Genomic DNA, 16346 nt, shown 5'->3' on the forward strand with positions numbered 1-16346 from the left:
AGATTTTTTTAACTAGAAAATTGATACTGCACAACTGGACAAAATCAGTGAACAAAATTTACTCTTAAAATCAAAGCTTTTTTTGTATAATGACAGAAAAAACTGGACCTCTATTAAAAAATGTCTAAATTTGAAAATAGGAGGAATAAACCTGTGATGTGCTCCCAATATTTATTTAGAATTATTTTTTAAACCTGAAAACAACTAAAAAAATATATTTTGGAGCGTTGGTTTTTTTAGAACCAATAAAACCAGCATGTTTATCTTTTAAAATTACGACCAACAAATGTTATACAGCTACCTCAGAAATTGAAATATCATATTTTTTAATAATTCCGAAATTAGACATTTTGAATTTTTAATAAGCAATTTATAAGGTCTGCGGGTTTGGCTGTGATGAAGGTTTTTACGAATTTAATTGTGGCTCAAAAGTCATAATATTGCTAAATTATTAATATAGTCACTGAGGGTTTTTAGTGAGTAAAAAAGTAAATACAAACCCTGCAAATCGTCTCATTATTTCCGACCCCAGATATTTCTTGATGAAAATTTTGTAATTATTCAGAGCGTGAAAAATTATTTTGGAAAGTATGTTTTAAAGTAAAGAGCTATATATTACACAATCAATTTATTTATTATATTACTATTTTGTATTGAATAATATTTTACATGTAGTATATGGTTATATATAATGTGTGAGGATGTTAATAATTAGCTAAATTTTGGATTTAATATAATTCCTCCCTGAAGTCATTTATACAAATCTATATTTTTATGTCCAACGGATATATGCTCGATGCACCCATAAATTTATAGTTAAAATCATTCAATTACCTTAAAACAGAACTCATCAAATAAATTATTATTTTTAATTAAAATAAATAAATATAAAAATTTGACTATTTTCACTAAAATTTAAATTATTATGTAAAGGAAAAAAATTAATAAATCGTATTATGCTGACAAAAGGTTATTATAATTTTGTTCTTTTTACAACATTACAATTCTTTTCTCATTCAATAGCTACCCCTTTATTATTTCTATTTTGCAGTCAAATACTATTATCCTTTCAACATAATCATGTTTTTCCACACTCATGCTTACGATTTTTGATAATTTTTTAAATAAGTAACGAATTCACCTTTTCTTCAAATGCGCTATAAAAAAATGCACTATAATTTTCTGAATTATTTCTCAAAATTTTAATCAAGTTGAAGAAATGAGAGCAAAATCAAACAAAGCTAAAGGGTTGCATATAGTATGTTTATGCTTCTCCCACTTAAACCTTATAAGCTCCGCATGCAGTAATCGAGAATCGGACTGAAACACACACAAGTAGTGGTAGCACAGAAGTGGAATATTTCAAGTGACTTTTTGCCACAATTCACGCAGAGTTGTTGTTTTTTTTTATTTCCACTCGAGAGCAGCTCGTTACCTTCAGCTGCGGCAAAGAAAGTTGTCCATTTGCTAATTGCTAATCAGAAAATCATTGTGCGCGCATTGAATTTTAAAAGCAGGAGCAGCAGACCGCTATGCGTGAGTGTGTGTGTGTGTGTGTGTGTGTGTGTGTGTGTGTGAAGAAGTAAAGACGCTGCTGGTTTGCTGCAGCTCGGTGCGAGATAATGTAGAAAAAGTGACGCCTCTTGTTTTAAAAAAGAACAAAACGCGGTAGCGTGCGAACGAAGAGACTTTCGCAGCAGAGGACAAGACCTGGGCCGACGAGAGGTGTGTGTGTGTGTGTGTGTGTGTGTGTGTGTGTGTGCCCATAATAAAAGCCGAGAGAGTGACGAGAAAAAATAACAACAAGCAGAGCAGAGAGCCAGGAGCAGTACACGCCACTTTGTTAGTGCGGATAAATTGCTGTCCACACATAAGTGGAACACGGTAGCTGTATTACGACTTTTTAGCGCGTCCACACGCAGCTCACCGATAATATTCTGCCCAGCAGCAGCAAAAGAAGCAGAAGCAGGCCCCTTTTCGCTAATTTATATGTAGACGGGCGCATATGAGAGCGAGCGGGTGAAAATAATTATTCCTTCTGCGCTGCTGCTGCTGCGATGCTTTATTTCCACGCCACCGAATTATTTGTGTGCGAGCACACCGAGAGATATCAAACTGGAAATTCCTCGCAAGCTCGGCCTTCTTGCTTTTTGTCCTAGAGCTGGAATTTTGTTCTCTGCGCGGCGAGTTGGCCATTAGAGCTCAAGCACAAAGGGATGTGAGAAATTGTAGTAATATATTAAACTATTTGTCAAATTTAAAAATTTATAATATTAAAAATTTGAGTTTTTTAGTTATTTATTTTTAATTTTATTATGTAAAATAATATTTTGCTTTTATTTCTTATTTGATTTTATATTATATAATTTATAATATAATTTAATATTTTGATCTGTAATAAATACTGTATATCTAAAATTTTTATATATTTAAAGGGTCGAGTCAAATATTTTAATATGATACATATATAAGATAAGCAAATTGTGTAATCAATTTTTATAAATCCATGTAGAATGTTTTAATGTCCGTCGATCTCAATAACCTTACTTTTGAAATCTCAGAGATTTTATATAAAATATATGTAACACTTAATCCTAACTAATAATTTTCTGACATTCATTACATTAAATTTATGAAACCTATACATGAATTTAAAATTATTTTTGAACAAAATTACACAGATCGCAGGATTTTGTGATATATTTTTGACTTGCTTCATGAATTTTCTGAATAAGGTATTTAATTGTCAATTGAAAATTATTAATATAGTGTGGCCGTGATCCCCCTTGTTCCCGCCCGCCCTAGTCAAAAGATAAGTTGGCACTTGAGCGTAATAGGCGAGCCTAGCGCTCACGGCCAATCAGAGCGCTGCGCGCGCTAGACAGCAGTCTGGAAGAGAGTCTGGAAGCGAGCGAACGCGGGTGCAGGGAGCACACGGCGTGGCGTCGATCCAGCGCGTTTTGTGAGCGTTCGGGGCGGTCCTGGCGACCTGCGGAGGTCCAGGAACCCTGAGCGGCGTAGGCGAGAGAAAGGTTAGCGGGATTTAGTGGGATTTGGCGGATTGTGAAGCGAGAATAGCGCGGGACAGAGCACGCAAGTAGAGAGACTTGGCGTGGTCCCGCGCGAATTTGGCGAATTATTCGGTTTTTCTTTGTAATTTTCGTTGTTTTGTGAGAGATATCGCTTGTCGGTGAGCCGGGCGTGCGCCGCTCACCGGATTAAAGCGCGATTTAGAGCGGATGATCGCGGATCGATTAAGTTTCTGTTTCTGGCGGCTGATTGCGTCAGATTGCGTGGAACTTGCGTGGCTAGGACTGTACGCGGCATTCTGGACGTGACTTTGTCGCGTTTTGTCACAGTTATTAGCCCGCTTCTCGCCCGTGAGTTCCGCGTCTGGCTTGCAAATTGGGGAAACGGTTGTGCTAGTCGGTGTGGCCTGTGTGGGACGCGTTGTCACCAAGTCCAGGGCATGGCCTCTCTGTGAGAAGGCCGCCGCCTGACTTGGGCGCCCGCTAATTGGCCGCCACCGGCGAACACACCAAACCCAATCTTTGTAATTTCTCTCAAATTAAAGTCAATTAAATTCAGTAGATTAAAGCCACTTTTTCTTTCGGGAGGTTTTTCACAGCTCCTTCAGAGCTGTTTTCCTGCCCTATTAAAGTAGAGCCAATTTCACTTTGTAATTAAATTAGTTTGCCAATAAAATCGGTTCCCTTGCTTGCCAAACCCTGCTTGTTTTCCCTTCTGAACATTTACCCTTAAACCAGGACTAGGTAGAATTGTTTCTAGAATTTCAGTAGCGCTTTAAGTCAGGTTAGAGATTGTTAGTAAGCTAGCTATTTGTGCCGCGAGCGAAGAATCCCAAGTGAGGTCAACCCTCCCCCCTAGACACCGACCCCAGAACCCCGTGAGCGCGCCCGAGCGCGCGGACCGAGCCCCGCGACACCCGAGCAGTCGGCGCAAAGTGGGGGCTCGGCCGGGATCAGTGCATTTTTTGTTGTTCGCAAATTTTGTACTGCCCTTCCTCTTGCACCCAGTTAGCTTACCCTGATAGCGCTATGTCTTGGTTTAACGGTAAAAATTTTTGTAACTTGCCTGGAAATGACTATGTAAACTTCTCCGGCTATGCCCGAGTTGTGAGCCCTCAGGTGGAGGACACATGGCCTGGTCCAGAACCGCAAAATGGCGCGTTTCTGAGTCGGCCCTGCCCTTTCATTGACGCCTCGAGGCTTGGCCCGCCTGTCCAGTCACCTGCGGCTGCAAGCCAGTGTGTGATTGGGTACATGGTCGGCTTCGACTGGCCCCGGCTTGGTGAAGAAGCGCGCCCGGCCCGGCTTGCAGGGCCCACAGCCCCGCTTGCCATACCCACGGCCCCGCTTGCCAGGCCCCTGGCCCCGCTTGCGGTGCCGCCGGCGTCGCCATCGATGCCGAATGAGGCGTATTCTCCGACGGTTGACGAGGGGAGCCGTCAGACTACAGACGAGGAGCGCAAATGCTACGTCCTCGAGTACGAGCGCCTGATGGCTGCTCCTGTTGATGATTCTCGTGAGTTGCAGGCTCGAGAGATCACACAACGGCTTTGGCAAGGCCGGCGGACGAAACTAACGCGAGAAGAACTTGAACTTATGGAATGGTGGGTTTCGCCGGAACGACAACTGAGGGCTGAGAACCTCTTCCGGCAGAAGTCAGACGCCGTAAAGGTGAAACTGGCTGAAGTCAGACAGCAGGCCAAGGCGATTGACTGGATGAGTGGACCTGGTTCGGCTAACCACCGGATCAAAGAGCTCCGCATGGAGCTTGTCACGATTTGGGCGGAAAGAGACGCTTGGGAGGAACGCGAAAAGCGGCCACTCAGGTTCCAGGAGTCGCGCCCAATGACGGCACAGCCCTCTGAGCCGCGTGGTGCGCCACCTGATGTGACACCTGCGCCTAGTGTGGTGCAGCGTGAGGTACAGCACATTGCGCCACCTGAGGGGGCTCTGTCCGCCGTGCTACCTGATCCGGAGCTGGCTGCCATCCCGCCAGCGCCGTGTAAGGTGCCGCATGAGGCGCCGCTGCGGGTGACGCCGTCTGAGGTGCCGCCAACGCTGCTGATTGAGCGGCGCGAGGCTCTGTCTGTGGTGCCCCCTGACGTGCCGCGCAGCGCGGTACCTAAAGCGTTGCCTGAGAGGGAACAAGATGTTGCGCCACCAGCGCCCCTTGTTCAGCCGCGTTCAGCGCCACCTGTTGTGACGCTGGCTGCGCCACCAGAGGCGCAAAGCCACGGCCCAATTGAGGGTCCCCCTGAGGTGCTACCTGTAAAGGTGCCACCTAAGGCCCCATTCAAAACCCCAAGATGTGACGTCAAACTGGCAGAAGTGTACGCCAGGGCGAGAAATGAGTCTCCTACCAAGGAGCAACAGAGCCGCGGTCTAAAGCGGCCGCGCTCGAGCAGTGTCTGCTCAAACCACAGGATGAAGACCAGACGAAACCGAAGCCGACGTGCGAAGATGACGCGTCCTCGGAGGACCTGGCCTGCTCTGGAGCCGATGCAGGACGAGCCTGATGGACGTCAGCCCAGGAGAAAGAGAGGCCCCCAATCCTGCCGCCGTGAAGGAAGGAGGAGGAGGCGCAGACCACCTGAAGGCCAGCGGCAGACGAAGACGGCGCGTCGCCGACAGCAAGAAGAAACCATGCACGCGAAAGCGAGCCGCCAGTGGTCAAACCACAGGCTTAAGCTGATGGCTTCGAGGAGGTTTGGTGAACCCCTCAAGGCCAGTCAGTGGTGGGACAACCACCGCCTGTTGGCGGCGCTCAAGAAGCGCCGACCATCTTGGCCAAGACCGAGGGCGTCAAGCCTTTGGTCAAATCACCGCATTAAAGTGGTTCTCCACTAATATGCCAAAGTTTTCGCGCCGTGTCCCCCTTGTTGTGAGAAATTTCCCTGGAGGTTGCACCCCCAGGTAAATTTCTGGGGGGCATGTGGCCGTGATCCCCCTTGTTCCCGCCCGCCCTAGTCAAAAGATAAGTTGGCACTTGAGCGTAATAGGCGAGCCTAGCGCTCACGGCCAATCAGAGCGCTGCGCGCGCTAGACAGCAGTCTGGAAGAGAGTCTGGAAGCGAGCGAACGCGGGTGCAGGGAGCACACGGCGTGGCGTCGATCCAGCGCGTTTTGTGAGCGTTCGGGGCGGTCCTGGCGACCTGCGGAGGTCCAGGAACCCTGAGCGGCGTAGGCGAGAGAAAGGTTAGCGGGATTTAGTGGGATTTGGCGGATTGTGAAGCGAGAATAGCGCGGGACAGAGCACGCAAGTAGAGAGACTTGGCGTGGTCCCGCGCGAATTTGGCGAATTATTCGGTTTTTCTTTGTAATTTTCGTTGTTTTGTGAGAGATATCGCTTGTCGGTGAGCCGGGCGTGCGCCGCTCACCGGATTAAAGCGCGATTTAGAGCGGATGATCGCGGATCGATTAAGTTTCTGTTTCTGGCGGCTGATTGCGTCAGATTGCGTGGAACTTGCGTGGCTAGGACTGTACGCGGCATTCTGGACGTGACTTTGTCGCGTTTTGTCACAGTTATTAGCCCGCTTCTCGCCCGTGAGTTCCGCGTCTGGCTTGCAAATTGGGGAAACGGTTGTGCTAGTCGGTGTGGCCTGTGTGGGACGCGTTGTCACCAAGTCCAGGGCATGGCCTCTCTGTGAGAAGGCCGCCGCCTGACTTGGGCGCCCGCTAATTGGCCGCCACCGGCGAACACACCAAACCCAATCTTTGTAATTTCTCTCAAATTAAAGTCAATTAAATTCAGTAGATTAAAGCCACTTTTTCTTTCGGGAGGTTTTTCACAGCTCCTTCAGAGCTGTTTTCCTGCCCTATTAAAGTAGAGCCAATTTCACTTTGTAATTAAATTAGTTTGCCAATAAAATCGGTTCCCTTGCTTGCCAAACCCTGCTTGTTTTCCCTTCTGAACATTTACCCTTAAACCAGGACTAGGTAGAATTGTTTCTAGAATTTCAGTAGCGCTTTAAGTCAGGTTAGAGATTGTTAGTAAGCTAGCTATTTGTGCCGCGAGCGAAGAATCCCAAGTGAGGTCAACCCTCCCCCCTAGACACCGACCCCAGAACCCCGTGAGCGCGCCCGAGCGCGCGGACCGAGCCCCGCGACACCCGAGCAGTCGGCACAATAGATTCAATTTTTGCGAATTATTTTTCTGCACTCTCCTATAAGCACTTTTTTTTTAAAAATTATATTTATCGGAAAAAACATTACAGTCCAGCCAATTCAGGACGAATTTTCGGCTGGTGCTTGCTTCATAAATTAAGTATATATATATATACAGTTTTCCGAGTTTCTCCAAACCTTTCAAGAGGACCAAAACTAAAATGATATATAACAAACACATTTTGATTTTCAGGAAGCCCGTGAGGAAAGTAAAATTTATAAAGCAATAAATCGTATTAGGATTCTTGTCCATCACAGTTCGGTGAAATAATTTGGTTTGGATAGCTCAATTTTAATTGACCATCGTGCAATTTTTAAATTATAATTTCCTAAATTATGTTATTGACGCTTTTGCCATCTAGTGCTTATAGAAAGGAACCGTCGATTGACTAAAATTAAATAGAGTTTAGAGCACAAAAAGAGGTGGAAACTAAACTCAGCTGACCCTTTTTCAAAGCGAAGTAAGCAAGCAAACTCGACCACTACTTTTCACATCCCCACGCGCGCCGGTAGAGTCGTGTTAATAAATCACCTTCCTGATTTCGCCCGCTCCTTTTTTATTTTCGACTTTTTGCTCATTCCCTCTCAGTGTGTTTTATTCTGCGGGCTGGCTTATCGTCGAAATTAATCTCGGGGTTTGACTGGCTGCTTCGGCCGAGAGAAAATAACCGCGCAGTCAGTTCGGAGGTTATCTTTACAGTAGCGACTTCTTCTCTTTTATATTAAAGTCTCACTATTTAGCTGTGCGGCGGCGGCAGCGGCGGCCAAGACGGCAGCAGCCGACGGGTCCCTTTTATATATATAAAAGGCGAACCATATTTTATGCGTTTCCTGCCGATAAACAAACGTGAAAGGGACACCGAAGAAGTGCTCCAGCAGCATCACGCTCTCTCTCTCTCTCTCTCTCTCTCTCTCTCTCTCTCGGTCCAGTGAGCAGCAGCATCCCTCTGTCTCTCGATTGGAGCGGCTCGCTGTCCACTCGGTCATTTTGATAGCCGGCTTAAATAATTAATTGATCATCATGAAACTCGCGCGTCGAGACCTGCATTGCTGGGCACGAGCATTTTTCAAAGATGGAGCGTGCTGATAACGGACGGTGGCACACAGCTATTCTCTTACTTACTTTGGACTAAGTTATGCGCGGCAGGGTCACTAAATTCGGTATTATTAACCAAAAAGAAACAGGAGATTAAACGAGGAAAAAAGACAACTCGAAAGGAATAAGAATCAATTCAATTGTTCTTTGTTCGGACAGCTCCATTTTTCATCTACGTTTTAATCATTGTCACCATTTTAATTGGTTTCTTTGTTTTCCTTATCCTTAGGTAAAACGAAAAATTAATCAAGAAAATGCAGTTTGCATGGTATGCGTTTTTCTATTTTATGAAAATTACTGAAAATTTATGCATAAAGCAATTGCGATTTATAGAGAAGAAGACAATTGGCGCAAGAGTTGACCTATATATTATTGTTTACGTAGCAGATAACATTTATTTCAATTTCTCAAAATCAATATATGAAGACAATTTTAAAAAAATTAACCAAAAATACCACTCCCTTTCAATGGTGATGCTGCACTTTCGCTAACGAAGAGCTAAAAGCTAAAGTCTCCATTACCATTGTCGTGTAAAAATTTGCTGAAGTAATTTGCTCATTTTATGTTTGTGTATTTTTATCCAACAAATTTTGGGAAAACACTCGTTAGTCGTTTGTTTAAATCTCCTCTCGAGTTAATTCTCTTGTTGGCTGCATTAATTTGTATCTCTAACTAATATGTAACGAGTTTTTGGCAATATTCAAAAACCTTTTGCTTGCAAAAATATCACTATCCTATTTTATTTATAAAAAGTATTAAATAAATCGAATATGCTCGATTTTACAAGGGAAAGATATTCAAATGGCAATATCAATATAAACAAACCAATTTAGGTATCTTTAAAAACTCGAAAATAAAAAAAATATAAAATATTTTAAGCCAAAATTGCAAACAAATATGAATACATTTTTCCACCAGCACCCTGACTACAGGAAATTTCCCAAGCTCATTTCGGCAACCGACTTCTTAACTTTACAGCGTCCCCTAAACTTAATTGAATAAAAATTACCCTATAGTATAAAGCCTGTATGTGTTTCATAATGTGAAACTAAAAAATATCGAAAAAAAATACAAAGAGAAAATTGAAGTATGAAGCCCAGCTAAAAAAATTGCAATGAAAATATATAAACAGAGCCAAAAGTTGTTTGATCTAACTCAATATGAATTTCATTTTACCTCTAGAGATTTGAAAAAAATCAACTGTTCATTTGATTAAACACCACCTGAAAAATATAATTTTAATGGCGTGCTTTTAAGGTGCTTTTCAGGCATAACTTTTACAAGCGATTTTGACAAGTATTTCAGGATGGCACTACTGAACGATTTTAAATGCTACTCAAGAGTCATAAATTGTGTTATTCATGCCTGAAATTAGCGTTCGTAAAATAGCTCAGAATCATTTATAAATTTTTTTCGACTGTCATTATAGATTCCCAACCCTATAATTCATCAGCTAATCTCTTTGCCTGTATACTTTTACTTTGCAAGTTAGATTTGGCGGAATTTTCAATTCAAATGTTCGATTGATTGGATTTGCATTGACGTCAAAATTCTTGTACGCGTATATCGCCAGAATTCTGTGAACAGTATGGAAAGTTGCTCGTTAACAGTTGCGCGCGCTGTCCAAATAATAGAAGCCGCTTACACAAAGTCGGAGAGTGAATAATCCTCTTTGTGTCCGCCGTTATAACAAGTCACACACACTTCATGTTGTGAATAACCGAATTCTAGCCAACAAAGCTGCTGTCACTCGCTCTCTCTCTCTCTCTCTCTCTCTCTCTCTCTCTCGTCGCATCGTCCCCAGCGATTTCGCCGCTGGAATTATCAATCATTTAAAATATTTATCATCGGTCGTTTATTCTGTGTGCAACCGAATATCAACTTACTTTTCGGCGCGCAAGTCGATAAAGGAAAATAATGCCTGATATATAGGGGAGTCAATATTTTCATTCGGCGCGCAGGTATTATTTGAGGGTGCTTTGCTGTCGTACACTTCACCACCTCTCGTCCGACCGTTCACCCTCCTTTCCTCGCCCGATTCTTTATTATATTCATTTCGAGTTTTTTTCTTCTTTATATATTGTTCGAGATTTCTTTTAGTATAGTTTGAGGGCTGCGCGTTAGCATTCACTTCATTGTGTTCCACTCCTTCAGCTTTTTCTCTCTCTCGCGAAATAAAGAGCAAGTCACTCAGCACGGGAAAAGCGCGTTTCATGTCAAAACACTGAAATTTCAAGACGCGCAGACAAGCCATTTTTTTCAAAGTTTATGTTTAGATTTCTTTGGTACAAAAAATAGACGGTTTTAGACGATTTCTGAGCCGATCGAGACGGTTTATTGACACACCAGTTTACACATATTTCTTAAAAAAATTGCTTTTTCCCCGCAAACATTTTACGTTTTTTTTTTTAATTTTGGTGAAAATGTCATTTTTTGGAATATAACACGATGGATTTTACAAAATGAAAAGAATTGCCCGTTTTTTCATTCTTCAAAACTGAGAAATTATTACAAATATTTCTAATATGAGCACCAAACCCACCTCTTAGCACTTAAAAAAATATTATTGATTGATATTTCATGCATAAAAATATATCGCGACGAAAATTTCCTAACGAAAAATCATTTTGCACATTTTTACATACTCTTTGCCAATTTAATCGGTTTTAAGACTATTTTAAAATAATTTTAGACGTTTATTTTGTTATCTTTTACCGTTGGTACAATTTAATATTTGTTCAAATTGCAAAATTTGTGCTCATTTGAATTTGTCGCATGATTAAAAGCTCAGAAAGAATAAATCCGACCGTCCAAAATTCAAAACCTTAAAAATCCAGATGAAATGAGAGAATGAAAGAGAGAGAGTGAGAGCGAGAGATTTTTAATTTAAATTTGTGGAATAATATTCATCTTGAATAATTTAATTTTCTATTTAGCATGTTGAAATTAAAATTATGCTATGCTGGCCTAGGTTATTCCATCATTTGCTGGTTAAATTGTAATTTAAGCATATAATTTTAAATGATGATATTTTGTGTTACAAGCTCATCATATAATATTCGAAATGCTCTAAAATTTTAAATATCGTATGTTTTCGCTATAAGACCGTAAAACGAGCACCAATTAAATTTTAATTTGAATAATCGTTGAAAATATACAGCTGAAGTAATCCGATTATATTATCCCTTTCCGCACATTTTTCGTGCATCGCTTTATACCAGCAGCCACCGCACAGCAATTAAACAAGCGATATCTTCAATTAGTATAATTGTATATCGTCTCTGTTATCAACGTTTGTATTTAAACTTCTCCCATTTCAATTAATAGCGTCACCTGTGTGTGTTTGGGCATGCACGCTCATTAAACTCGTTTTACGCCAATGTCACGCGTCCAGATGCTCTTATTATTCCATATTTTGCAATAATTATAAAACTGCAGGAACAACATGTGTTTTTTTAAAAGCGTCGTAATATAAAAATATTATTGCCAAGGCACCGTATGCAAATCTCAAGGACTCGATGAGAGCGATCAAAATCATTGACGAAATTCGCTGCACACCTTTTCAATTCATTGTGAGCGCACACACGCGTGAACATTAAAAGTGAAAGTGAAAATATATACAGCATTGAACACACAACCAATTATTATTAAGATCCACCTGGCCTCTCTTGTTGAACTTTTTTGAGGAATATTAGCATGAAAAGAGCAACGTTTTTTTGAGTTCGTTTGCATAAAGTTTCCTTTCACTCTTACGCCAGGATTTTTATTTTATGTCTCCTTTTCCAAAAAAATGCCTGCACAATTAATTTGAATGCCGGTATGGCCACCTCAAAGAGGGTTTTTGCTGCGTTAATTTAGAAATTCTGTATGAAATAAGCACAAACTTGGATGTCCAGAGAAAGGGCAGGAATTAAATTAGCATCGGAGTACGGTGGTTATTAAGATTTTTGACGCAAATAAAGCCGTTTTGTTGCTGAATAAATACTATATCCACGTTTGTTTGTAATGAGTGATGCGGGTAAATAATTTATAGTGATAAATTCAGTAAATAGCAGACGAGAATGGTGGAGGATCAAGATGACGAGAAGTTTGATGAGCTGGATTTTTAGAACTTTAGTTAATTTTTCGACGAAATAGGATTTTAGATAATTTTTTATATTTGGTAATTTTTTGAAAACTGATTTGATTAAGTAAATATAAAACTGTTAGAAAAATTAAGACGCTAAACAAAATAAGAAGTCTACTTTTAATCTTTATAATCGTTTAATATTTTCATACTACTTTCGGCTTTTCAAGTATTTACCAGCCCGTTGGCTCGCATTGTTATAAGGCACTCTCAGGAGTGTCAAAGCAATGAGAGGTATTTGAGCAGTTCGGAGATCTAATACTGGCTACCCAATGTCAGAAATGCCAAAAATGGTTAGTTTAGTGACTCGAAATGCTCAAATTGCTCAACGGGCTGGGAGGCGACTCGCTACTTGCTGGTTTGCACCTTTCCAGCATGCGTGATTTGGCTTCACGGGACGAATGTCCAGCGTTTCAATGCAGTCCTCGGTGCGGAGGCAAGTGGCCCTTGAGTGGGCTGGGTCCCTGTGCGGCCTGGTGCGCCCATGTTATCCGTCCGCGGTGTTATTGGGACCCGGGTTTCAGCATTCGTGCTAGTGCAGTGCGCGCCCTTCCCGCTCCGAGGACGGGGATAAAAAGAGCAAAAAAAAGTTGATTAACAAAGTTAATAATTAGTATTGGATGATTTATATGTTAATTGTGTGGATTGGATAGGATATTTAGGAATGGAGCAAATTTAATTTATATAAGTATTATTTACCTTATACCCAAATATTTAGAACGCAGTCTAAATTTATATACTTTATATAAAATTTTAAGCTAAATTGCGGTAGCAATAAGTTCTCTTAATAAATAATTTTATCTTGAATAATAATAAAATAAAATCTTTTATTTAATTATAGTTTGTATAAATTAAAAACTGATTTATTATTTATAAGACTTAAAAATTATGAACAGAAAAAAGTTTTTATAATATAGTAAAATAAAAAAATTGTATTTACAATGAATGTGTCTTTTGTTTTTAATTTTGTAAACAAAATTTGGATGGACGAAATATATGTTCATCTAAGCGAAAAAAATATATTTTGTTTAAGTTCTTTTGAGGCGTATATCTCAAAAATGCTGTAGCTTTTTCCTCATTTTTATCTTTAGAGAATATTTCAACTAAAGGTTAAAAGGGTTTCTGTAAAGCTTTGCTTTAATTTTTCGTGAAATTTGGCAAAATCTGAAATTTAGCGGTCCTACTTTTATTATTGCACACTATAGAGATGATTATTCAAACTCAACAATTTGATCAACTTCTAATTATTGTAGAGTCAATCGTTGCCCTGCGCATCAATCCACTTTGAAAGCCAAAATCATTTATTGAGAGCCCCTTCATTTAGTTAAAACAACTCCCACTGAGTCCCAGAAGACAAGGCAAGGAATTTTTTATTGATCACTTGGACAAGAAAAACGAACTACAATAGTTTCGTCAAATAATGACAAAAAATGCTCAGAAAAATTGCCATCGGCAACAAGAACTGCTTGCCTTGCTCCTCTCATTTATATTTTCTTATCATTTTCATTCCTCTGTTGTCTTTGTTTCTTTCTCTTTCTTTTTTTTTGTTGCTGGAGCTGAGCGCGGAGCAGCGTGCGCGGCGGGTTTGCCTTGGCTGCCGCGAGAGGCGAGAGGCAAACGGAGCCCCCCCACCCGAGCGATGCGCCTCCCACACGGCGCTTCAGGGGCCGTGAGTGAGCCGGCGGCCGATGGTGGCGCTGGCCGCGACTCAGCTCGGCCGTGGCTCGGCGGCCAACAAGAGTGGTGCAGTGGCTCGTAACCTAGGCAACCGGGATCACCATCGCAGAGTCGAATCTGGCTGCATATGCGCGCTACATGTGATTAATTAAAGGTGCACCAAGTGACTAATCACGACGGGAGACGCAAACTCGATGGGAGTGTGTGAAGAGGCTCCGCCGGCCAACACCATCATGCACTGGGTGAGTACTGATTTTTCCGATTTTTCTGCGAAATACCCACCCGGCTCTTTGAAAGGGAAACCAACCAACACCAACCGGCCTTTTTGTCGTTTTAGTTAGAGCGGAAATTTCTAGTTCACGAACGGAGTTTTATTCTGGGTTGAATAAGGAAATTTAGGGAAAAATTTGGTTTGGGGAGAGAAGGGGAGGTTGATTTTTTTTAATAGAGCTGATAAATTAAGTGTTCTTAAGAAGGAAAACTATTAATGTAAACGGGATTTTGTTGTTTTTCTGTTGGTTCGATTTAAATTTTAGATATTGAACGAATTAATCATTTTTTTAAAAGCCTCTTATCCCAAATCTAAAATATCACAATGCGAGCAACAGAAGATTTAAAATGATAAATTTTTCTCTAACAATTTCAGTATTTAAAATTAATTGAATAATTCTTTTTTAATTTCTTCAGTAAATTATTTATCATGCGGTGCTCTACAAAAATCTGCGTAAAAAGCAAAAATTAATATATAATTATTGGGAATTAAGGATTTGATTTCAAAAGTTCTAAACCGAAAATGAAAATTGTCCTTACACAAAATTAAACATCCTAATATATAGATTTTCGAGTTTTTGTTTCTGTAATACTAAAAACCGATTTTTAGCATTTGAAACTGAAAATAAAAAATTCAATTTTCATTGAAGAAAAAATGTATCTTCATATCACAAAGAAATAGAAACAAAAGGATATAGAGCCGGATGCGATCTGAGCGAAAATACAGGAGGCTTTTAATTTTAATCGCAATTTTTACCGGGAGTCGAATTATATAATGCTCGCATGCTGTGCACGAGTGTGGCGAAGGCGAAACGCGAGTTCGAGGATCGCGAGGTGTCGTTTGCCGGGCGCGGCGCCAGGCTCGACTCGCCGCTCGCACGGAGAGCGATCCGCGTGTGCGGCACAAAGCGCGCGGTCCTGCCAAGGACTCGCCAGGCCTTTATTCTTTCATCTGATCCTTTAATGCTTTATTAGTCAGGCCTGCTTAGAGACAATGCGCGTATCGGACACGCATTTCCTTCGCGCACCGCTGCATTCGTTCAATTTGAGAGCAATAGTCGCCCGCTGCGAGTATACTCAATAGTGTGTGTGCTGAGACACTGATTTTTTGGTGCACCAGACAGTAATTATTTTCCTGCTTGGGGTAAACGAGTGCATCTCCGCCTTCTTTCCTTGTTACTTTATAGAACTGAAATCGATATAAAATTGAAGAAGATTTCATCATATATGTTGAAGATTTAATTTAAATTATATTTTTTTCATCATGAAACTGACCTCGCTGTATTTATAGCGTTATGGTCTGCCTGACCTTTGGAATAATTTGCTTGTCAAAACAGTTCTAGAACAATTTTTCTTGCAAATAATTAGATAAAGATTTTTATGGCTGGTGCAAACTACCAACTCTTTTTTTATGGTTTTAATTTTTGGTTTGAAAGTCGTGACTTTAATAACCAAAGTCAATATATAAATTCACCAAAATCCTTAAAAATCTAAATTTACTTTCCTCAAAACGTTCTTCATATTTTTTGCAGGTGCAAAATATTAATTTCTGAAAGCGTATTATAGAAAACCCGTGCTATATCTTTAAAATTTACTGTTTTTTATACTAAATATTCAGGCATGAAATTAAAATGAGATTATTATAGTTTTGCTTCTGATATGGACTAATTTCATTCTAATGGTATCAGAGCCGTTTTGACTAACGAATATAAATCTCATTATTGTTGTTTTTCTCTGTAAATTCCAAAAATTACATTTAGTTAGGAAAAAGAATTCATTTTTATGGGATTTTTTTAAAGCTAAACTGGTTAAAAGCTTCGTCTTTTCTACGAATAAGCAATTTTCATCTGGAAATGAGCTTCACTAGGACCTCAGGATGATCTTTCCTGAAATGTTTTGAACTCGGAAATAATTTTCTTTTTTAAAATTCAAATCATAAACAAAATTTCTTGCGATTAGGAAAGCTGTTGAATTTTTAAAAATAT

At 40.5% G+C, this 16346-nt stretch overlaps 1 protein-coding gene across 1 annotated transcript in view; it reads left to right on the forward strand.

The window, feature by feature from the left end:
• The first annotated feature begins 14058 nt into the window (after positions 1 to 14058).
• The window catches only part of ap (apterous), a 55027-nt gene continuing 52739 nt past the window's right edge, over positions 14059 to 16346 (forward strand). Inside the window, exon 1 of the mRNA XM_065489011.1 lies at positions 14059 to 14333. Within this exon, the coding sequence (XP_065345083.1) occupies positions 14286 to 14333 (48 nt within the window). The 5' untranslated portion in view covers positions 14059 to 14285. The remainder of the gene's footprint in view (positions 14334 to 16346) is intronic.

The sequence above is a fragment of the Cloeon dipterum genome, chromosome 4 (assembly GCF_949628265.1).
Source record: "Cloeon dipterum chromosome 4, ieCloDipt1.1, whole genome shotgun sequence".
Lineage (NCBI taxonomy): Eukaryota > Metazoa > Arthropoda > Insecta > Ephemeroptera > Baetidae > Cloeon > Cloeon dipterum.